The sequence below is a fragment of the Oncorhynchus keta genome, chromosome 7, assembly GCF_023373465.1.
Source record: "Oncorhynchus keta strain PuntledgeMale-10-30-2019 chromosome 7, Oket_V2, whole genome shotgun sequence".
Classification (NCBI taxonomy): domain Eukaryota; kingdom Metazoa; phylum Chordata; class Actinopteri; order Salmoniformes; family Salmonidae; genus Oncorhynchus; species Oncorhynchus keta.
In genome coordinates, this window is record NC_068427.1 from 44,390,134 (window position 1) to 44,414,990 (window position 24,857).

Below are 24,857 nucleotides of genomic sequence, written 5' to 3' on the forward strand. Positions count from 1 at the left end.
AGCGCTTTATTATGGACAGACTTCTCCCCATCTTAGCTTCTCCCCACTTTTGGGCTCCCTAATGGTGCAGAGGACTAAGGCACTGCATCTCAGTGCTGGAGGCGTCCCTACAGACACCCTGGTTCAAAGGAGAGTCAACCAGTTATTAAATCCAAGGGTTTGCGTAATTTTCCCACCCTGCACTGTGAATGTTTACACGATGTGTTCAATAAAGACATGAAAACGTATAATTGTTTGTGTGTTATTAGTTTAAGCAGACTGTGTCTATTGTTGTGAATTAGATGAAGATCAGATCCAATTGTATGACCAATTTATGCAGAAACCCAGGTAATTCCAAAGGGTCCAAATACCTTTTTCTTGCAGTAACACATACATTTTTCCAGTAGCAGATTATGATCAATAATGTCAAAAGCTGCACTGAAGTCCAACAAAGCAGCCCCAACAATATTTTTTATCATCAACTTCTCTCAGCCAATCATCAGCCATTTGTGTAAGTGCTGTGCTTGTTGAATGTCCTTCCCTATAAGCATGCTGAAAGTCTGTTGTCAATTGGTTTACTGTAAAATAGCATTTTATCTGGTCAAATGTTTTCCAAAAGTTTACTAAGGGTTGGTAACAGGCTGGTTGGTCGGCTATTTGAGTCAGTTAAGGGGGCTTGGTTAGCGGAAGGACTTTTGATTTCCTTTAGGCCTGAGGGCACACACTTTCTAGTAGGCTTAAATCGAAGATATGACAAATAGGAGTGGCAATATCGTCCACCATCATCCTCAGTAATTTTCCATCCAGATTGTCAGACCCCGGTGGCTTGTCATTGTTGATAGACAACAATTTTTCACCTCTTCCACACTCACTTAACAGAATTCAAAAGTACAGTGCTTGTCTTTCATAATTTGGTCAGATATACTTGGATGTGTGGTGTCAGCTTTTGTTGCTGGCATGTCATGCCTAACTTATCTTGCCAATGAAAAAGTAATTAAAGTGGTTGGCAAAATCAGTGGTGTTTTGTGATGAACGAGCCACCTGATTCAATCAATGATGGAGCCGAGTTTGCCGTTTTCCCAAAATGTTATTTAAGGTGCTCCAAAGCTTTTTACTATCATTCTTTATGTAATTTATTTTTGTTTCATAGTGTAGTTTCTTTCTATTTAGTTTAGTCACATAATTTGTCAAGTGCCGCATCTGGTTGCTCCTAATTACACACCACAGACCAACACATTTGATTTACATAATCAACATAAGAATCACTACAAAGCTTATTATATGACCTCTCCCAGAAAATATACCTCTCTGTTGATATCACATACATTATCAAGCATTTCACACATGTTATCCATGTGTGGTCTAGCACTTGGTGGTCTATAGCAGCTTCCCACAAGAACAGGCTTTAGGTGAGGCCGAGTAACCTGTAGCCATATTACTTCAACAGTATTTAACATTAGATCATCTCTAAGCTTTACAGGAATATGGTTCTGAATATAGACTGCAACACCTCCCCCGTTGGCAATTCTGTCTTTTCTGTAGATGTTATAACCATGTGTTGCTACCACTGTATCATCAAAGGTATTATCTAAGTGAGTTTCAGAGATAGTCAGAATATGGATGTAATCTGTTACAAATAAGTTAACTTCACAAACCTTGCTTCTTAGGCTGCATATGTTAATATGGGTTATTTTTAGCACTTTTATGTGTTGCTTGATTTCTTTTTAATGGTTTACTGAGAAGCTTATCAGAAGTAGACTTGTTCATTTTATTTATATTGGAGCTGATAGTGCACAGTGAGCTGCAAACGGAACTTCCTACTACAGCAACCGCCTCAGTGCTAACAGTGTAACTCTGATTCATAGGCACATGATTCATGCCTTCAATAGCTGTAGGATAAACAAGTATTCAGGGCAATTAGGAGGACATACATTAAGTTACTTACATTGTGTCTGCCAACGCCCCTGGGATAATGTACATTTGCTGCAGCATTATGACGACTCATTGTCACAATGGTAGGGATTAACTGAGCTGGTCTTGGGTCATTGATAAGTCATTGTCTCAACACAGCCTTGAAATATGTGGACAGAGTCCAGCAACCAAGATGATTTGGATGGACTCCGTCATTCCCGTCTTCTGTTTCCAGAAGGTGTCAAATGTATCTATAAAAGTGATTCCAACAGAGCTACAGTAATCTTTTAGCCAGATGTATGGCCTACTGCTTCGCGGCTGAGCCGTTGTTGCTCTTAGACATTTCCACTTCAAAATAACAGCACTTACAGTTGACCGGGGCTGCTCTAGCAGGGCAGAAATTTGACGAACTGACTTGTTGGAAAGGTGGCATCCTATGACGGTGCCACGTTGAAAGTCACTGAGCTCTTCAGGAAGGCCATTCTGTGTGCTCGAGTTTTGTACATCTGTCAGCAACGGGTGTGGCTGAAACAGCCGAATCCACTCATTTGAAGGGATGATTACATACTTTTGAATATATAGTGCAGTTACCAACACAATATTACAGGGTACATCTAGTTACCCCCTCTGCCTTATTTGCTTATTTGCTCTAGATTCTAGATTTCTAGCTACCATTGCCTTATACTCCCTGCCAGAGTACAGAGTAAATATAACAGGCAATGGTACCTAGCTAGGTATCTTCAGAGTTGAACCATGAACCTGATTCCTAATCTACTGTACCCGTTGCCACATCTGCCTACTAGTGCTGTAGCTTGAATTGAATGTGAATGTGTACCCGCCCATCCTAAACAACTGTGTCCTGTGGTTCCAGTGATGAAGACAGGGGAGAGCGGTCTGACCGTGTTCAGGCTCCTCACCAAGGACAACCTCTGGAAGTGGGTCCAGGCCAACGCCAGGCTGGTGTACAAGAACGGAAAACCAGACTACATCATCGCCACACAGAGGCCTCTGATGTACGTGCACTCCCCTGGGCCCTGTCACTGTCTAGGAACAGTCGTTTTCCTTGTCAGGTCACCTGGCCAGAAAATACTCAGTCCTCATAGACGTAGGGACACAGTTATGACATCAGACAACACAGATGGAGGAAGGGATTATGTGGTCCTCTGTAGCTCAGTTAGTAGAACATGGTCCTCTGTAGCTCAGTTAGTAGAACATGGTCCTCTGTAGCTGTTCTAGTAGAGCATGGTCCTCTGTAGTTCAGTTAGTAGAACATGGTCCTCTGTAGCTGTTCTAGTAGAACATGGTCCTCTGTAGTTCAGTTAGTAGAACATGGTTCTCTGTAGTGTAGTTAGTAGGTATGGTTCTCTGTAGTTCAGTTAGTAGAACATGGTCCTCTGTAGCTCAGTTAGTAGAACATGGTCCTCTGTAGCTCAGTTAGTAGAACATGGTCCTCTGTAGCTCAGTTAGTAGAACATGGTCCTCTGTAGTTCAGTTAGTAGAACATGGTCCTCTGTAGCTCAGTTTGTAGAACATGGTCCTCTGTAGCTCAGTTAGTAAAACATGGTTCTCTGTATTTCAGTTAGTAGAACATGGTTCTCTGTATTTCAGTTAGTAGGCATGGTGCTCTGTAGTTTAGTTAGTAGAACATGGTCCTCTGTTGCTCAGTTTGTAGAACATGGTCCTCTGTAGCTCAGTTAGTAAAACATGGTTCTCTGTATTTCAGTTAGTAGGACATGGTTCTCTGTAGTTCAGTTACTAGAACATGTTCCTCTGTATTTCAGTTAGTAAGACGTGGTCCTCTGTATTTCAGTTAGTAGGCATGGTGCTATGTAGTTCAGTTAGTAGAACACGGTTGTCTGTAGTGTAGTTAGTAGGTATGGTTCTCTGTAGTTTAGTTAGTAGAACATGGTCCTCTGTAGCTCAGTTTGTAGAACATGGTTCTCTGTAGTTTAGTTAGTAGGCATGGTTCTGTTAGTAGAACATGGTCCTCTGTAGTTCAGTTAGTAGGCATGGTGATCTGTAGTTTAGTTAGTAGAACATGGTTCTCTGTATTTCAGTTAGTAGAACATGGTTCTCTGTATTTCAGCTAGTAGAACATGTTCCTCTGTATTTCAGTTAGTAGGACATGGTCCTCTGTATTTCAGTTAGTAGGCATGGTGCTATGTAGTTCAGTTAGTAGAACACGGTCCTCTGTAGCTCAGTTAGTAGAACATGGTCCTCTGTAGCTCAGTTAGTAGAACATGGTCCTCTGTAGTTCAGTTAGTAGAACATGGTCCTCTGTAGCTCAGTTTGTAGAACATGGTCCTCTGTAGCTCAGTTAGTAAAACATGGTTCTCTGTATTTCAGTTAGTAGAACATGGTTCTCTGTATTTCAGTTAGTAGGCATGGTGCTCTGTAGTTTAGTTAGTAGAACATGGTCCTCTGTTGCTCAGTTTGTAGAACATGGTCCTCTGTAGCTCAGTTAGTAAAACATGGTTCTCTGTATTTCAGTTAGTAGAACATGGTTCTCTGTATTTCAGTTAGTAGAACATGTTCCTCTGTATTTCAGTTAGTAGGACATGGTCCTCTGTATTTCAGTTAGTAGGCATGGTGCTATGTAGTTCAGTTAGTAGAACACGGTTCTCTGTAGTGTAGTTAGTAGGTATGGTTCTCTGTAGTTTAGTTCGTAGAACATGGTCCTCTGTAGCTCAGTTTGTAGAACACGGTTCTCTGTAGTTTAGTTAATAGGCATGGTTCAGTTAGTAGAACATGGTGCTCTGTAGTGTAGTTATAGGTATGGTTCTCTGTAGTTTAGTTCGTAGAACATGGTCCTCTGTAGCTCAGTTTGTAGAACACGGTCCTCTGTAGTTTAGTTAGTAGGCATGGTTCAGTTAGTAGAACATGGTCCTCTGTAGTTCAGTTAGTAGGCATGGTGATCTGTAGTTTAGTTAGTAGAACATGGTTCTCTGTATTTCAGTTAGTAGAACATGGTTCTCTGTATTTCAGTTAGTAGAACATGGTCCTCTGTAGCTCAGTTAGTAAAACATGCTTCTCTGTATTTCAGTTAGTAGAACATGGTTCTCTGTATTTCAGTTAGTAGGACATGGTTCTTTGTATTTCAGTTAGTAGAACATGGTCCTCTGTATTTCAGTTAGTAGGCATGGTGCTCTGTAGTTTAGTTAGTAGAACATGGTCCTCTGTAGCTCAGTTAGTAAAACATGGTTCTCTGTATTTCAGTTAGTAGAACATGGTTCTCTGTATTTCAGTTAGTAGGACATGGTTCTCTGTAGTTCAGTTACTAGAACATGTTCCTCTGTATTTCAGTTAGTAAGACGTGGTCCTCTGTATTTCAGTTAGTAGGCATGGTTCTCTGTAGTTTAGTTAGTAGAACATGGTCCTCTGTAGCTCAGTTTGTAGAACATGGTTCTCTGTAGTTTAGTTAGTAGGCATGGTTCTGTTAGTAGAACATGGTCCTCTGTAGTTCAGTTAGTAGGCATGGTGATCTGTAGTTTAGTTAGTAGAACATGGTTCTCTGTATTTCAGTTAGTAGAACATGGTCCTCTGTAGCTCAGTTAGTAAAACATGGTTCTCTGTATTTCAGTTAGTTGAACATGGTTCTCTGTATTTCAGTTAGTAGGACATGGTTCTCTGTATTTCAGTTAGTAGAACATGGTGCTATGTAGTTCAGTTACTAGACATGGTTCTCTGTATTTCAGTTAGTAAAACATGGTCCTCTGTAGCTCAGTTAGTAAAACATGGTTCTCTGTATTTCAGTTAGTTGAACATGGTTCTCTGTATTTCAGTTTGTAGGCATGGTGCTATGTAGTTCAGTTAGTAGAACATGGTGCTCTGTAGTTCAGTTAGGCATGGTACTTGAAATGCCAGGGTAGTGGGTTCGAGAAAGAGTCTGAGAACTGTCTGTTTTCTATCCTTTTAGGGAGGAGGAAGGAGGCGAACACCTACGTAAACGTTCCATGCACCTCCCCTTTACCTTCGCCACAGGAGAGGCCCTGCTCTACCAGTCCAGCCATCCAATTGGACGCTTCAACCACAGCACCCAGGGCACCGAGAAGAACGGCAACAAGTCCAAGAAGGGCCGGATTGACAGGGTGTCCAGGGATGGCCTGGACCCGGGCTCCCTCTTGGGGGCGCTGATGAGTCAGGCTGAGTCTGTATATGTCTGCCAGCCGGCCTTGGAGCCCCAGCTGTCCTTCCACAGCAGTCTGTTCGGAGACCGGGTCGGTTTCTCTGACTCCGACCCCACCGCCCTGCTCCAGGGCTGGGATGAGTCGTCCAACGGAGTGGTAGGTCCGGGCCTTCCAGAACCGGCGTCGAGCTTCGACCCTATGCTGGCGACCCTGGACTCCCTGTCCCTGGGGGGTCCGGGGGGTGGGGTGGACCGGGATGGGGATGGAGGAAATGGGGAGAACTGTTCCAACGGGGAACTGTTTGGGGCTTTGGAGGGCCTGGGACTGAGCGCTGAGGACCTGGAGCTGCTGCTGCTGGACGAGAGGATGATCAGGGTGGAGATGGACCCTGAGCGGGTTCCCACCCTGGATGACCTGCTGACCAACGATGAAATCCTGTCCTACATCCACGACTCCCTGGAGGCAAAGACAGATGGGGCAGAGGACGGGGACCAGGTACCCTCCACTATCCCAGGAACAAATGCCCCAGAAACAACCACAAAAACAGCAAAAGCTCCTGTTGAAAGTAATCCCACTTCTGCCACCAATGTGTACCCTCAGTACATTCCCCATAATTCCCCCATAGTTCAGCAGATGCAGAAGCACCTCAACATGCAGCCAGGGAGGGCGGTCCAAGACTGGGTCCAGCATAGCAACCACTTGCCCCATCCAGTGGTGAATGGACTGCAGGGGCAGAGTCAGCCAATACACAACGGAGAATGGACATCCCTACACATTCTAGCCAATACAGGGGTACCGGTTGACGACTGTCACACCCCCCAGACTCTGTTAAATGGAAAGGCGTCAGAGCCGGATGGGGACCATCACTGGCGGCAAGCCCACCAACGTCAACACCACCTCCAGCAGCAGCAGGCCCTGGTCCAGAGACCGCTCCCTCACAGCCATGCCAAACATCCAGGCGCTAATCTCAACGGAGTGTGTGGCATTCCAAACACACACACAGAGCATCTCCCAGCTGGCAAAAAGCAATGGCAGGACAATAGCTACTGCCCCCCTGGGCAAACCACCCTGAACAGCAACCCCCCTGGGCAAACCACCCTGAACAGCAACCCCTCTGGGCAAACCACCCTGTACAGCAATGCCTCTGGGCAAACCACCCTGAACAGCAACCCCCCTGGGGAAACCACCCTGAACAGCAACCCCTCTGGGCAAACCACCCTGAACAGCAACCCCTCTGGGGAAACCACCCTGAACAGCAACCCCTCTGGGCAAACCACCCTGAACAGCAACCCCCCTGGGGAAACCACCCTGAACAGCAACCCCCCTGGGGAAACCACCCTGAACAGCAACCCCTCTGGGCAAACCACACTGAACAGCAACCCCTCTGGGCAAACCACACTGAACAGCAACCCCCTGGAAACCACCCTGAACAGCAACCCCTCTGGGAAAACCACCCTGAACAGCAACCCCTCTGGGAAAACCACCCTGAACAGCAACCCCTCTGGGAAAACCACCCTGAACAGCAACCCCTCTGGGAAAACCACCCTGAACAGCAACCCCTCTGGGAAAACCACCCTGAACAGCAACCCCTCTGGGAAAACCACCCTGAACAGCAACCCCTCTGGGAAAACCACCCTGAACAGCAACCCCTCTGGGAAAACCACCCTGAACAGCAACCCCTCTGGGAAAACCACCCTGAACAGCAACCCCTCTGGGCAAACCATCCTGACCAGCAACCCCTCTGGGCAAACCATCCTGACCAGCAACCCCTCTCGGGAAACCATCCTGAACAGCAACCCCTCTGGGAAAACCATCCTGAACAGCAACCCCTGCCTTAACGATGGCCAGGTACCTCTCCTCACACACACCACTGTAGACACTTGTATGAATTACACTATGGCTGATGTTCCCACCATGGACTATACCATCAACAGATGTACATATGGGGGGAACGGGCGGCACCACGGGACCGGGGCTGCCATTTTGTCCTACCAGAGGATGAACCACAAGCAGCTGCAGCAGGAGAAGCTTCCCCCTCCCTTGGCTCAGGTGCAGTGCCCTCCTCCCTCTGCTACAGTAGAGCAGATCCTTGTGGTTGGACACTCTTCACTGGAGGCCAATGGCATGGTGACCTCTGACATCCCACACCTCCCCAACCACAGTAAGGTGAGACCACAGGGATTATACATTCATCCATTGAGTATACAAAACATTAAGAACACCTGCTTTTTCCATGACAGACTGACCAGGTGAATCCAGGTGAAAGCTATGATCCCTTATTGATGTCACTTGTTAAATCTACTTCAATCAGTGTAGATGAAGTGGAGGAGACAGGTTAAATAAGGAATGTTAAGCCTTGAGACAATTGAGACATTGTGTGTGTGCCATTCAGAGGGTGAATGAGCAACACAAAATATTTAAGTGCGTTTGAATGGGGGTATGGTAGCAGGTGCCAGGTGCACCAGTTTGTGTCAAGAACTGCAACGGTGCTGTGTTTTTCACGCTCTACAGTTTCCCATGTGTATCAAGAATGGAGAGATCCTGACAGTGGCATTAGGGATAGGATTAGAAATTGGTTAAGGTTCTGGCTGGTTTACGATTAATGGTAGGGTTAAGGTTAGGGCGGAGGTTACGGTAAGGGTTAAGGTTAGGGGTCTGCTAGTTGAATATGCACTGCCTAAGATCTAGATTATTTGCATAAGGGTTCATCAGCTTTTATACATGTAGCATCTTAATTTGAGCCAGTTTGCTACAGTAGGAATTGTTTATTCTTATGTGGATTATAATTAATGGACATTTTTGTAGGGGTTGATACATTTTTTGTAAGGGAAAATCAGAAGCCTTTTTAAACCTCATACACTACACATTTTAAATGTCCTGCATTGCAGGAAAGTTATCTTGCAACTGGGTGATCAAATTAAGATTCTACATCTGTACACCTCTTCCTAAAATCTTCATATTGACTGAGGAACAGTGGCAGATACAACAAAGCTGGGACAATGGTCCCTAACAGAGAGCCTCAGAGGCCTTGCAAGCTGGACAGTGTCTGCAGTGAACATAATGGAGTTTATATAAAGGGCCACTCATACAGTAAGACACAACACACAGTAGAAGCCCTGTAACTTCGACACTGACATCTGGTGCCAAATGTTCCTTGACTGATTCCTACTTTCACTCCTCCACCTGTCAACAATAACATAATTATTCCTCCCCTCATGATTATTCAACAATAAAAAATGTATAATGTAATTTTTGCACCCCTTTTGTGGCACTTGTTCTGTCTGTTCAGGGTCAGTACTCTCTTAGAAAAAAGTTGCTATCTAGAACCTTTAAAGGGTTCTTCGGCTGTCCCCATATGGATAACCCTTTGAAGAACCATTTTTGGTTCCAGGTAGAACCTTTTGGGGTTCCATGGAACTCAAAAGGGTTCTACCTCGAACCAAAAAGGGTTCTACCTGGAATCAAAAAGAGTGGTCCTATGGAGACAGCTGAAGAACCCTTTTGGAACCCTTTTTTTCTAAGAGTAGCATGTAATTAATGGCCACTATTTAAAGGGAACTGACAAGCATTTGATTGTAAATTTAAGAAAACGGCTTCTGTAGAGACAGTAAGGTTCCATAGTTCACACCAGGACGGGAGGTGCTATTCAGGGCCATAATGTGTTTAGATAAATTACAATCACCATTCATTCACAAATAACTTCCATAATTAATACTGCAAATCACAAAATGAATAAGCGTAAGTTTAAATTATTTTTTTAGATTGATGATGTTTAATATTGAGAATGTATCTTTCAACAGCTCTTTATTGACTTCTCTGGGATATGTGGGCTAGCGTCCCACCTGGCCAAAAGCCAGGGAAAATGCAGAGCGCCAAATTCAAATAAATTACTATAAAATCTAACTTTCATTAAATCACACATGCAAGATACCAAATTAAAGCTACACTTGATGTGAATCCATCCAACATGTCAGATTTCAAAAAGGCATTTCGGTGAAAGCAAACAATGCTGTTATCTGATGATAGCACAACAGTAAACAAAGAGAGAAACCATATTTCAACCCTGCAGGCGCGACGCAAAACGCAAAATAAAAATATAATTAATCCCTTAACTTTGACGAGCTTCTGTTGTTGGCACTCCAATATGTCCCATAAACATCACAAATGGTCCTTTTGTTCGATTAATTCCGTCGATATATATCCAAAATGTCCATTTATTTGGCGTGTTTGATCCTGAAAAACACTGGTTCCAACTTGCGCAACGTGACAACAAAATATCTCAAAAGTTACCTGTAAACTTTGCCAAAACATTTCAAATGACTTTTGTAATACAACTTTAGGTATTTTTTAACGTAAATAATCGATACAATTGAAGATGGGATGATCTGTGCTCAATACAGGAAGAAAACAAACTGAAGCTTTCTGGTCACGCACCTCTATCTAACAGTACACTACAAGTGACCCTAATTCAAGATGGCTGTACTTCTTCATTACACAAAGGAATAACCTCAACCAATTTCTAAAGACTGTTGACATCCAGTGGAAGCGATAGGAACTGCAAGAAGGTCCCTTAAAGCTGGATTCCCAATGAAAACTCATTGAATAGAGTGACCTCAAAACAAAACAAAATCTGAATGGTTTGTCCTCGGGGTTTCACGTGCTAAATAAGTTCTGTTATTCTCACAGACATGATTCAAAAAGTTTTAGAAACTTCAGAGTGTTTTCTATCCAAATCTACAGGCAGTTGAATTTGGCATGCATTTCATCCGGACATGAAAATACTGCACCCTGTCACCAAGACGTTACATTGCCAACATTGCTGACAATGCAGTCATTGGTATTTCAGGTGTCAATCTGCTGCTGGTAGTCAACCATCAACGTCATACCATTCACAAGCTGAAAGGCAGGTTCCCTTCATTGTCTCCATGTCTTCTTCCTCTTTTCTCAGATTGAAAATGGCTGCATTCTTAACGGGACCTACTCAGGAGGCTGTGTTCTGCCCAATAGGAGTGGTGCCCTCTAACGGCCAACTTCCCTGCCCTGACACTCTCCAGACCCCCAGACCTCAGGCTTTTACCTCTGACTGGGGACCTCTAGGGGACACTAACTGACTGGAGGGTCCCATCCACCCTACCACTGGACCAGCTTGTTACAGTAGTTGACATCAAAAGCAACACTTAGGCCTAAATATTTTTGGTACATTTGTTTGGTTGGGTTTGATGTTTCATAACATAATTATCATTTGAGTCCTTTGTTTACAATATGACGTCAGAGTGCGAAAGTTGAGTTTTATTCTGTTTTTAATAATCTTAGTCTTAGAATTGTTGTTTCTGTTTTTAAATGTAAAAAATATATATATTTTTAGTCCTGGTGGAAGTACAACATGGTCATTGGTAGTCATGGAGACACCACCTAACCCTGCATGTATAGATGCTTACGGCACCATCACATTTATGATTTGTTGTGACACATGACATCATGATCGGTGTCATGAGTTGTCATACAACAGGAATGGAACCTTCAAATGCAACGTCCAGTGCTCATGAGTTTCCTCTATTGGGGAACGTTAATTAATTGTTTTTAGAACATTAATGTAAAGGAAAAAACAGGTCTAGAATATCCTGCACTTTATTTCAAGCACCCAGTATGCAGATACGGTAGTCGGTCAGGGAAACTAAGGTTATTTACGTCCCCAAAAAATGATAGAGATGGACCTTCTTTTACGTTTTAATATTTGAGGTTGGGAAATCTGTAACAATTGTCTTTTTGCTCTATTTTTGCGGTATTATATTTCAGGTGATCGGTTGATGTCCTCACACTTCTGTACAATTGTCATATTTTTGTTCACTTGAATTATCATTTTGTTGTTGTCGTTGACATCTTGTACCTCTGTGAGAGTTTGTCCAATACTAAGGTCAACTGACTCTGAACTAGCTGAAGGCTGCTTTGAATTCAGTATTTATTCATTTGTGATTCATTCCTCTAACATACATTACAAGATACCATCTTGATGAGATGGGAAGTACTGTATATCGTTAGAATCTAAACGTTGCCAGCAACTATTCCAGTCTTATGATGTTGATCTAATGACAGTTCACTGACAAATTTGAAAACCAAATGATCTCTTCTGGAAGGATACCATTTTGAATGTTTTATGTAAATACTAAATCATTTGGGCAGTAGTGCTAAATATAATTATTTCATCATGGAGATGCTGAAAAGAGATTTCCTTGTAGTTGTTACAATAATTATCGTCATTATTTTTGTTATTATTACCATTATTGTCATTTATTGTGTTTTAAGTTGAAATGTGATACACATGTGGTTTCAGAATCAACTTGGTTTATTTCCCCTTTCTTTTTTTACTATTAAAATGTTTGATATATTTAATATGATTGATGTGGCCTATTAACAATATGATTTTTTAAAAAGTGTAAACAAACAGCAATGGTTTTGAGAAATACAGGTATGTAAAGTTCTGCGTCATTTCACTTGTTTTAAAACACTGCTGCTTATCGAACTCTTGTGTTGACTACAGTGCATTCGGAAAGTCTACAGACCCCTTGGCTTTTTCCACATTTTGTTATGTTACAGCCTTATTGTAAAATGAATTACATTTTCTCCCCCCTCATCAATCTACACACAATACCCCATAATGACAAAGTGAAAACAGGTTTTTAGAAATGTTTGCAAAAAAATACTTATTTACATAAGTATTCAGACCCTTTGCTGTGAGACTGGAAATTGAGCTCAGTTGCATCCTGTTTCCATTGATCATCCTTGAGATGTTTCTACAACTTGATTGGAGTCCACCTGTGGCAAATTCAATTGATTGGACATGATTTGGAAAAGCACACACCTGTCTATATAAGGCCCCACAGTTGACAGTGCATGTCAGAGCAAAAACCAAGCCATGAGGACAAAGGAATTGTCCGTAGAGCTCGGAGAAAGGATTGTGTCGAGGCACAGATCTGGGGAAGGGTACCAAACATTTCTGCAGCATTGGAGGTTCCCAAGAACACAGTGGCCTCCACCATTCTTAAATGGATGATGAGTGTGCAAAGCTGTCATCAAGGCAACGAACGAGTGGCTACTTTGAAGAATCTCAAATATAAAATATATTTTAATTTGTTTAATACTTTTTTGGTTACTACATGCTTCCATATGTGTTATTTCATCGTTTTGATGTCTTCACTATTATTCTACATGGTAGAAAATAGTCAACATAAAGAAAAACCCGAGACTGAGTAGGTGTGTCCACATTTTTGGACGGGTACTGTATGTAAAGGTGATTTTTCAAACCTGTTTATGCTGTGTCATGGGGTATAGTGAGTAGATTGATGAGGAAAGTTAACATTTTAATCCATTTTAGAATAAGGCTGTACAGTATGTGGAAAAAGTGAAGGCGTCTGAATACTTTCCAAATGCACTGTACATGTACTCTCACATGTCACAAAAAAATGTTGGACTCTTCTTGATATTCCAAAATGGTGCCATACTACTGAAACTCAATTCATTTAACATATTGAGAACTTTATTTTGAGTCTTTTACTCAGTCACATTGAATTGATTTTAACATGTGAACAGGAACAGATGTAGTTGTTATGAGATACATTTAGACCCAAGTCCTTTGACTGCTTGTTTCAAATTATTATTTTGGTCCTTTGAAATAAAGGATTTTTGCAATCACATTGATACAGGAAATGTTCATTATTGTGGATTAGAATTCATTAGAATTAATGCAGATTTTTGTAGGGGTTGATAAAAAAAATTATTAGGCCAAATCAAGTCTGACATTTTAAGTTTGAATACAAGTTTGCATGGTAGGCATTTTGGGTCCATGAAAACACTATATAAATCCCATGTATTATTATTATTATTATGATATTCACTGAGTCATCTGAAAAATAACTACTATGTCCAATGGAGACAAATATGCATGAATCACATGAGAGGCAGCTCTTTATGATGGTTTACAAGTATTCAGACAGGCTTTTAAAGGCATGGCCTGTTCACTGTACTCTCCCCTCCGTACTCATACTGCTATTTGGCCAGGCCGCTCTCTCTCTCTGCTTCTTAATAAGATTTCAGAGTTGGCCAGGGCTGCTTTTTCCCCCATCATATCCCCGCCTAAAACCAGACATGGTAAGTTTGAGTAGACCCCTTATTACAAAAGGATGCCTCTAGTCCTCTTTAATTATTTTGGTAAAATAAGAGTTTTTACTAGATGTCACTGACAGAGTGGAGGGAAAAAGCTGACTACAGTATTTGAGCATGTTGTGTTTTTGTTGCATATTTCTGTGTCCAGTAGCCTATACAGACCTTGGCTTGTTCGGGGCTTTTCAAAAGACAAAATATACATTTCGGTTCGCTGACGAGGCTTCTTTTATCGTTGTTGTTGTTTCAGCTTTAATAGTGGAATGACCCAGACTGAGGAGCCTCGTCTCGGCCCACAGTACTCACCATGATGCTTTGTGATCAGTGAGAGGTCCGCCAGAGGGGAACAAACACCATGTGGGTGGAGTGGGAAGGAGTTTTAGTTCAGAGTTTATTAGTTACATGCACAGGGTCACAGATGTAATTGCAGGGTACTGTGAAATTCTTAAGCTCCGAGCTCCAACTGTGCAGGTCAAGGGAAGTGAATGGGACAATAATAAAATAATAATATATACATATTTACAACTGGAACAATGATAAATGTTCATTGGGGGGTGGGAGCAGGGTAAATGTCTGTTGAGGGGGAGGGGAGTAAAATGTTCATTGGGGGAGCAGCGGGGGGGTAGCTAGTTTAGCCGTTTTAAATTATGTATATTATTGTATATTATGAAATAAAATAAGCATGTTCCTTTCAATTACCTTGTTGATTGATGACCAACCAAGAACACTATGGATGACTGCAACAGAAGAACCATATCTCCACCTTAAAACAATCCTTGACTGCAACAGAAGAACCATATCTCCACCTTAAAACAACCCATGACTGCAACAGAAGAACCATATCTCCACCTTAAAACAACCCATGACTGCAACAGAAGAACCATATCTCCACCTTAAAACAATCCTCGCTGCTTTGTTCTGTGCATTCCGCAGCCTCCTAACTTCACTTGATGATGCATTTCCCCAGACCACCGAACAGTAGTTCACCTGACTCTCAATTAATGCTTGTGTTATTTGCTGAAGAATTGTTCCTGGTAAATATTTATCTATCCTTCTGATTATGCATGCTGTTTTTTTTTTATACATAGATTAGTTATTTGAGACGACCATGATAAATAGTTGTCTAGCTCCATTCCCAATAGTTTAGTTTCTGCCACTTCAATTTGTACTCCTCCCATACTTAATTATATCCCATGCTGTTTTGGCCTTTTCCTCGTGGAACAGACCAACATAACTATGGTTTTCTTGGTGTTTAAAACAAGTTTGTTTCGGCAAACCCACTCCCTAATATTCTCCAAATCTCCTTGTAAAGCTTGCTGTACCTGTTGAACAGATTGTCTTGCTGCATAAATTGTAGTATCAGCAGCAAATATGGTAGCTTGAGTTTCAGCTAAGGCATAGGGAAGGTCGTTGGTATATATTAAATAGAGAAGTGGCCCAATGCAGCTGCCCTGCGGTATTCCACAGTTTAACACGAGGGGAAGAAAATGAACCATTGATATAGGTGGACTGTTTCCTGTCAGTTAGATATGACTGTACCCAATTCAATGCTACCTCCTTAAAACCATAATGCATTAATTTTGTCAAAATTATTTCATGATCCACTAAATCAAATGCTGCACTGAAATCTAAAAATAGTACACCAACAAATCTGTCATTATCCATAGCATTGAGCCACTGATCAGTCATGTCAACCAATGCAGTGGTAGTGGTAGTCTTTTCCATGTGCTCCCATATTTGTCTACTCACAATACCCTCCAATATCTTACTGAGTGTAGGGAGTAGACTAATTGGTTGACTATTGGCAGGAGTAATGGGTTCTTTGCAGTCTTTCGGAATAGGACACAGTTTCACATGCTTCCATACATTTGCAAACATCCCCTTTTCCAGTGACCAATTAAATATGTATCTCAGTGGAACTGCAATCTGGGGAGCAGCACAGTGAAGCAAAAAATTGTCCATAAGACCATAACCTGTAGATTTACCATCAGGTAATGACTTCAGTAGGTTTAACACCTCCTCCACTGATCATAATATGATCATACATCCATTGGACAATTGCTTGTTTGGAAGAATGTATGTTTACATTGTTGCTCAGTAAATTAATTTTCTTTGTAAAAAAATCAGCAAAATGATTGGCAATACCGACTGGTTTTATTATTCTCCCGTCAACCTCCACACTAGATGGGCATGATGAGATAGATGTACCAAGTAAGCCCTTAACTGTGATACCTTTTTAGAATAATTTTTAGAATCAATAAAAGCATTGTTGTAAAATAACTTTTTTCCTTTCGATTCAATTTAACTGCATAATTAAGTAATGTTCTATAATTCTGTTAATCAATTTCTAATTTTGACTTGGCTGCTAAGACTTTTGCCATATTTCTTTGAGAAAAAGCCTCACCCAGTTCATCATCAATCCATGGAGATGGACGGGCACCAACTGTACTCTTTCTTATAGGGGCATGATGGTCCATTACCTCAGTGAGCAAATCAATGAAACATTCTGCAGGGTGATTTAAATCATCCTCTAGATAAATCAGCTCCCAGGGTACAGCAGCCAAATCATTTAGAAATAACTCATGATTAAATGTTTTTCAATTTCTCTTAACCACAATCCTATGGGGTTTCTTTGGAATCTTAGTGTTTATGGTTATGTCCACAATATTATGGTCTGTCCAGCCCACTGGCATTGATCTGGCTTTTTAGCATTGCAATGGTATATTACAGAAAATCAGATCAATGCACGTGTCTGAACGGTGACCCAACTTAATTGAAGATCTAGTAGTATCATTAACCATTTGTTTCAAACCACAGTTCTTGGCATATCTCACCAATTTTTCTATTCAAATGATTGTGATCCTTCCAATTTATATTAAAATCATCCAAGATAAATACATATTTGTTGCTATCTGTGGCCTGGTCAAACACAGTGCATAAGTCATCCAGATAGGACACCTTAGAGCTAGGAGGTCTATACACACATCCTACCAATATGGCTGCCTGGTGAGGCAGATGTACCTGAGCCCATAGTGCCTCTACTTGACATACATTAAGGTCATCTTAAAAGGTATATGATTCTGAATAGTATGAGGATTCTGTGTTATGCACTATAGCCCGTTACCATATATGTGATTGAATATTATCTGCTGTTGGCTTGTGTGGATGTATGTATGTGTTATGCAACATAGCTGACTTGAAACATTGTTAACAGTTTCAAGGCCATGGGCCTTTCTCATGATGGAAAAATACAGAAGACAGGTACTGTTCAATGAGTTGGGGGGGAGCACATTCAGAGTGGGGTGTCGCGAGAACAAGCGGTCTTTTGTAAGATAACAGGAGCCAGGTGCGAGATAACGGTATCGAGCATGAGCGCATGGATGTTCTTCACAGCAACAGTTACATCTATCAACAGAAGCGCCAACAGGCGGGGACCCGCCTGAGCGCCTGCAATAAGCTGAGCAAGTTTAAACCACGCCCAGTCTCTACTCTGACAGGCCGGCTCGGAAGCCGGAACTACTACTGTCATCAGGGTATATTATAATATCTTTGTCAGGAACAAGTCAGTTCTCTGTTTGCCCTGCGAGGTGGGACAGAGCCCGTATATACGAAAATTGCATTTACCACTTATTGCTTAGCTAATAAAAAATACATAGTATAAAATCGGTGACTCATTGTCATATTTATCCTGATACCAGATTCGAAGTTTGCGGACGACACAGTGGCAGGTTTGATTACCAACAACGACGAGACGGCCTACAGGGAGGAGGTGAGGGCCCTCGGAGTGTGGTGTCAGGAAAATAACCTCACACTCAACGTCAACAAAACTAAGGAGATGATTGGTCCTTCTGTAGCTCAGTTGGTAGAGCATGGCGCTTGTAACGCCAGGGTAGTGGGTTCGATTCCCGGGACCACCCATACGTAGAATGTATGCACACATGACTGTAAGTCGCTTTGGATAAAAGCGTCTGCTAAATGGCATATATATTGTGGACTTCAGGAAACAGCAGAGGGAACACCCCCCTATCCACATCGATGGAACAGTAGTGGAGAGGGTAGCAAGTTTTAAGTTCCTCGGCATACACATCACAGACAAACTGAATTGGTCCACTCACACTGACAGCGTCGTGAAGAAGGCGCAGCAGCGCCTCTTCAACCTCAGGAGGCTGAAGAAATTCGGCTTGTCACCAAAAGCACTCACAAACTTCTACAGATGCACAATTGAGAGCATCCTGGCGGGATGTATCACCGCCTGGTACGGCAACTGCTCCGCCCTAAACTGTAAGGCTCTCCAGAGGGTAGTGAGGTCTGCACAACGCATCACCGGGGGCAAACTACCTGCCCTCCAGGACACCTACACCACCTGATGTTACAGGAAGGCCATAAAGATCATCAAGGACATCAACCACCCGAGCCACTGCCTGTTCACCCTGCTATCATCCAGAAGGCGAGGTCAGTACAGGTGCATCAAAGCTGGGACCGAGAGACTGAAAAACAGCTTCTATCTCAAGGCCATCAGACTGTTAAACAGCCACCACTAACATTGAGTGGCTGCTGCCAACACACTGTCATTGACACTGACCCAACTCCAGCCACTTTAATAATGGGAATTGATGGGAAATTATGTAAATATATCACTAGCCACTTTAAACAATACTACCTTATATAATGTTACTTACCCTACATTATTTATCTCATATGCATACGTATATACTGTACTCTACATCATCTACTGCATCCTTATGTAATACATGTATCACTAGCCACTTTAACTATGCCACTTTGTTTACTTTTTCTACATACTCATCTCATATGTATATACTGTACTCGATACCATCTACTGTATGCTGCCCTGTACCATCACTCATTCATATATCCTTATGTACATATTCTTTATCCCCTTACACTGTGTATAAGACAGTAGTTTTGGAATTGTTAGTTAGATTACTTGTTGGTTATCACTGCATTGTCGGAACTAGAAGCACAAGCATTTCGCTACACTCGCATTAACATCTGCTAACCATGTGTATGTGACAAATAACATTTGATTTGATTTGAATTGACGCAAATCTAACAATATACAGTGCTACACCCCCACCATTCCTATTCCTGTCTCTTCTCAGTAAACTATATGCATGAATGTTCATTTGCCCATCATTTACAGATGTATCTAAATGTGTTTCGGTCAAAGCCAAAATATGAATATTATTTATGTTGACCAAGTTAAAAACCTCATGTATTTTGTTAGGAAGGCTACATACATTAACCTGAGCCATATGCAACCATATCCTTAACAAGTGAGGATCAATAGAGCATATATTCGTTATAGTTGAAGTTGTACACTACAACACACAAAGTCAAATTTGAACATTCAATTAAAATAGCCAGGGAGTTACTCCAGAGTCCCGATACAAAAAAGAAGACAGCACTCCAACTGCAGTCGACCTAGACTAAAAACATAGGAAAGAGAATATACTATCAGCACTATTAGCAGATATGTTATTAAAGCAGATGTGTAATTAAAAAATATTAAAACTATTCAAGAACATACAGCAAATAAGATGTTAAACAGATCCCAACTTACGTTTCTTGACAAGAGGAGTTCTAGGGGGAAAGCATAGATAAAAAAAATGTTTTTTTAATGAAATCAGAGAACAAAGCACAGCACTTCGAAAGTTATATCCATGTACAAAATCAATGCACAAGTTCATCTGTCACACAGGATTCAAAACATTTACTTTACATGCTGATTTTATTCAATAAAAGGATCACAATATAATGGACGTAGAGTCTCCAGAGTCATCAGAACCGCCAGAAGAGCTTGAGGAAATTGTTCTGCTTCTGTCGGATCCTTAAATATGAAAACATTCATCCTGAACAAAATTCACCTTAAAACAGTGGAAGATTAATTACTTCAATGGATTGCACTACAATATTAGTTGGATATTTTTCATAGCATGTAAACAGCATATCCTGTTAATGAATATAATCTATTGACAAAATTCACAGTATTGTGTGCATTTGAGTAAGATCCCCCCCCACAAGCTATCTGATTTTTATCTCCCTCACCCTCCATGATTATGCTTCACATTTTAGTCCTTTAGCAGACACTCTTATCCAGATCGACTAACAGTAGTGACTGCATTCATTTTCATAATTTCTTCCTACTACTCCCCCGTGGGAATCAAACCCACAACCCTGGCATTGCAACCGCCATGCACAAGCAACTAACATGCCCCAGGGCAGTGATTGGGGACACTGCCCTGTGTAGGGTGCCGTATTTCGGATGGGACGTTTAACGGGTGTCCTGACTCTGAGGTCATTAAAGATGCCATGGCACTTATCGTAAGAGTAGGGGTGTTAACCCCGGTGTCCTGGATAAATTCCATCACAGTCACCTAATCATCCCCATCTTACAATTGGCTCATTCATCCCCCTCCTCTCCCCTGTAACTATTCCCCAGGTCATTGCTGTAAATGAGAACGTGTTCTCAGTCAACTTACCTGGTAAAACAACGGTAAAATAAAAATAAATAAATAACAGAGCTACATTTGTACATGTGATGTGTGGATAAATAAACAACAAACTGAAAATAATTCATGGCGGGAGGCCACCATCCAGACTTGGGTTTATTTTTAAGAACCTATAAGAGGTCTGGAGGGTTTATTTTTAAGAACCTATAAGAGGTCTGGATGACTAATAAACTCAAAACTCTACAGTGTCTTCAGGTCCACAAAATACCTTGAAGCGGAGTCTGCATCAAGCCATTGGTGCATTTAAAGTGACATTTAGATTTCTTTGCATTCATTGACTGGTTTCAGATTGTTCATTGAAGAACCCGTTTTCAACTCCAACTATGAAGCTATACAAATACAGGAATAAATATTCTTACCTGTCGTATCTTGAGTCGGGCACTGGAGAGTATCAGCTGAATGGCTCACTGAAAAGCAGCATATTTCTTATTTTAACATGTCAACATTAAACTGTGAAAATCATATAGGTTTCTACTTTCCCTACTGACACCGGGGACATTTAAACAAGAATGCATTAATGGGAAGACTTAATGATAGGACATCAACAGAATAGTTGGGTGACTTATGAAGTCTCTCCACCACAGACCATCTAGGCTCCTCACCGTGTATGGTGATGTCATATTGCTGAGTCTGTATTTCCCTGCTTCATTCTCCCAGGTTTCAGTACGGAAAGTACATTGAAGACATACAAGTGAGTGGGGGGGGGGGGCACTTATCAATATAAAATGTATTATCACTGACAATAACTCTGCCTGGCAGTACTCACATTTTGATTTCTCCATTTCAGCAGGTTTTGCAAGGGGGAAATAAATGTTTTTTTTTATTTCAATCAGTATTGGAGGAAATGCCTTCATGGATTATTCACATACATTTTGCAAAACTCTTTAATGTCCAACTCCTCAAATTATACTCTTAATGAAAAGGGAAACAACTACCAGACTGAATTTCTTAACTGCCGGAAAGGTCATATTTGAGTAAAATAGAAATCTGAATACTCACAATTGTTGAGCAGAAGAACATTCTTCTCCAGGGGACTTACTGAGAATTGGGAAAAACAAACATTTCACAATAACTTCCACCTCACCTTTTCAGTAAGGAAAGTTGAGTATAGTTGAGTAGGTTACTGACTGATATGAAATCCTTCGTAAAGGATTCACTCCTCTATTGCATACAGCACAACACAGGTCAGTACTCACTTGGACATTGTTTTTCCTTTCCAGCTGTTGGTTCTAGAAGGATAGTGGAAAGATTAACACTATTATAGCTTCAGAATTTCAAAACTGACTAACCTTTCCCTGTGTAAGACTGAAAATTAATGTTATTCCAATAAACTAAGAGTTAAATGTCAGAATATTTGTTAAATTCAATATAATGATCACTGTATTGTTTAGTAGACACTGCAGCAATTGAGTAAAGTAGTTTCAAACCGCTCATTTTGTACTATTATCAACAGGGACATAGTGCTTAAAAAGAATAGGTGGGAACTTACCTACTATCCTACCGATCCTTGACTTTGGCAATGTCATCTACAAAATAGCTTCCAATACTCTACTCAGCAAAATGGATGCAGTCTATCATAGTGCCATCCGTTTTGTTACCAAAGCACCTTATACCACCCACCACTGCGACCTGTATGCTCTAGTCGGCTGGCCCTCGCTACATATTCGTCACCAGACCCACTCACTCCAGGTCATCTGTAAGTCTATGCTAGGTAAAGCTCCGCCTTATCTCAGCTCACTGGTCACGATAACACCCACCCGTAGCACACGTTCCAGCAGGTATATCTCACTGGTCACCCCCAAAGCCAACACCTAATTTGGCCGCCTTTCCTTCCAGTTCTCTGCTGCCAGTGACTGCAACGAATTGCAAAAATCGCTGATGCTGGAGACTTATATTTCCCTCACTAACTTTAACATCAGCTATCTGATCAGCTAACCGATCGCTGCAGCTGTACATAGTCCATCTGTAAATAGCCCACCCATTTTACCTACCTCATCCCCATACGGTTTTTATTTAGTTTTCTGCTCTTTTGCACACCAGTATTTCTACTTGCACATCATCTGCTCATTTATCACTCCAGTGTTAATATGCTAAATTGTAGTTCTTCACTACTATGACCTATTTGTTGCCTACCTCCTCACGCCATTTGCACACACTGTATATAGACTTTATTTTTTTCTACTGTGTTATTGTTTATTCTTTATTCCATGTTATTCCATGTGTAATCCTGTGTTGTTGTTTGTGTCGCACTGCTTTGCTTTATCTTGGCTAGGTTGCAGTTGTAAATGAGAACTTGTTAACTGGCCTACCTGGTTAAATAAAGGTGAAAAAAAATAAAAATACAAATACATAACATTTCAGAACTACCTAGCCCCTACCTCGGGCTTCCAGAGGGGAGACGTGAGGTCAACCTCCCCGCTACCCCTACCTCGGGCTTCCAGAGGGGAGACGTGAGGTCAACCTCCCCGCTACCCCTACCTCGGGCTTCCAGAGGGGAGACGTGAGGTCAACCTCCCCGCTACCCCTACCTCGGGCTTCCAGAGGGGAGACGTGAGGTCAACCTCCCCGCTACCCCTACCTCGGGCTTCCAGAGGGGAGACGTGAGGTCAACCTCCCCGCTACCCCTACCTCGGGCTTCCAGAGGGGAAACGTGAGGTCAACCTCCCCCGCTACCCCTACCTCGGGCTTCCAGAGGGAGACGTGAGGTCAACCTCCCCGCTACCCCTACCTCGGGCTTCCAGAGGAAGACGTGAGGTCAACCTCCCCGCTACCCCTACCTCGGGCTTCCAGAGGGGAGACTTGAGGTCAACCTCCCCGCTACCCCTACCTCGGGCTTCCAGAGGGGAGACCTGAGGTCAACCTCCCCCCCGCTACCCCTACCTCGGGCTTCCAGAGGGGAGACGTGAGGTCAACCTCCCCGCTACCCCTACCTCGGGCTTCCAGAGGGGAGACGTGAGGTCAACCTCCCCGCTACCCCTACCTCGGGCTTCCAGAGGGGGAGACGTGAGGTCAACCTCCCCGCTACCCCTACCTCGGGCTTCCAGAGGGGAGACGTGAGGTCAACCTCCCCGCTACCCCTACCTCGGGCTTCCAGAGGAAGACGTGAGGTCAACCTCCCCCGCTACCCCTACCTCGGGCTTCCAGAGGGAAGACGTGAGGTCAACCTCCCCGCTACCCCTACCTCGGGCTTCCAGAGGGGAGACCTGAGGTTAACCTCCCCGCTACCCCTACCTCGGGCTTCCAGAGGGGAGACCTGAGGTCAACCTCCCCCGCTACCCCTACCTCGGGCTTCCAGAGGGGAGACGTGAGGTCAACCTCCCCGCTACCCCTACCTCGGGCTTCCAGAGGGGAGACGTGAGGTCAACCTCCCCGCTACCCCTACCTCGGGCTTCCAGAGGGGAGACGTGAGGTCAACCTCCCCGCTACCCCTACCTCGGGCTTCCAGAGGGGAGACGTGAGGTCAACCTCCCCGCTACCCCTACCTCGGGCTTCCAGAGGGGAGACGTGAGGTCAACCTCCCCGCTACCCCTACCTCGGGCTTCCAGAGGGGAGACGTGAGGTCAACCTCCCCGCTACCCCTACCTCGGGCTTCCAGAGGGGAGACGTGAGGTCAACCTCCCCGCTACCCCTACCTCGGGCTTCCAGAGGGGAGACGTGAGGTCAACCTCCCCGCTACCCCTACCTCGGGCTTCCAGAGGGGAGACGTGAGGTCAACCTCCCCGCTACCCCTACCTCGGGCTTCCAGAGGGGAGACGTGAGGTCAACCTCCCCGCTACCCCTACCTCGGGCTTCCAGAGGGGAGACCTGAGGTCAACCTCCCCCGCTACCCCTACCTCGGGCTTCCAGAGGGGAGACCTGAGGTCAACCTCCCCCCCGCTACCCCTACCTCGGGCTTCCAGAGGGGAGACCTGAGGTCAACCTACCCCCCGCTACCCCTACCTCGGGCTTCCAGAGGGGAGACCTGAGGTCAACCTCCCCGCTACCCCTACCTCGGGCTTCCAGAGGGGAGACCTGAGGTCAACCTACCCCCGCTACCCCTACCTCGGGCTTCCAGAGGGGAGACCTGAGGTCAACCTACCCCCCGCTACCCCTACCTCGGGCTTCCAGTGGGGAGACCTGAGGTCAACCTACCCCCGCCCCCTCCCGTACT

General features: G+C 43.2%; 1 protein-coding gene across 2 annotated transcripts in view; it reads left to right on the forward strand.

Annotated features, from left to right (window-relative positions):
- The window catches only part of LOC118372482 (aryl hydrocarbon receptor-like), a 68,617-nt gene extending 54,907 nt beyond the window's left edge, over positions 1-13,710 (forward strand). The window contains exons 9-12 of one of the 2 annotated variants that reach the window (XM_052522954.1): positions 2,762-2,903; positions 5,807-7,865; positions 7,952-8,183; positions 10,966-13,710. In XM_052522954.1, the coding sequence (XP_052378914.1) occupies positions 2,762-2,903; positions 5,807-7,865; positions 7,952-8,155 (2,405 nt within the window). In that variant the 3' untranslated portion in view covers positions 8,156-8,183; positions 10,966-13,710. Of the gene's footprint in view, positions 1-2,761; positions 2,904-5,806; positions 8,184-10,965 lie in introns of both variants that reach the window. The other variant, XM_052522953.1, reaches the window with a different exon arrangement.
- The last annotated feature ends 11,147 nt before the right edge of the window (positions 13,711-24,857 follow it).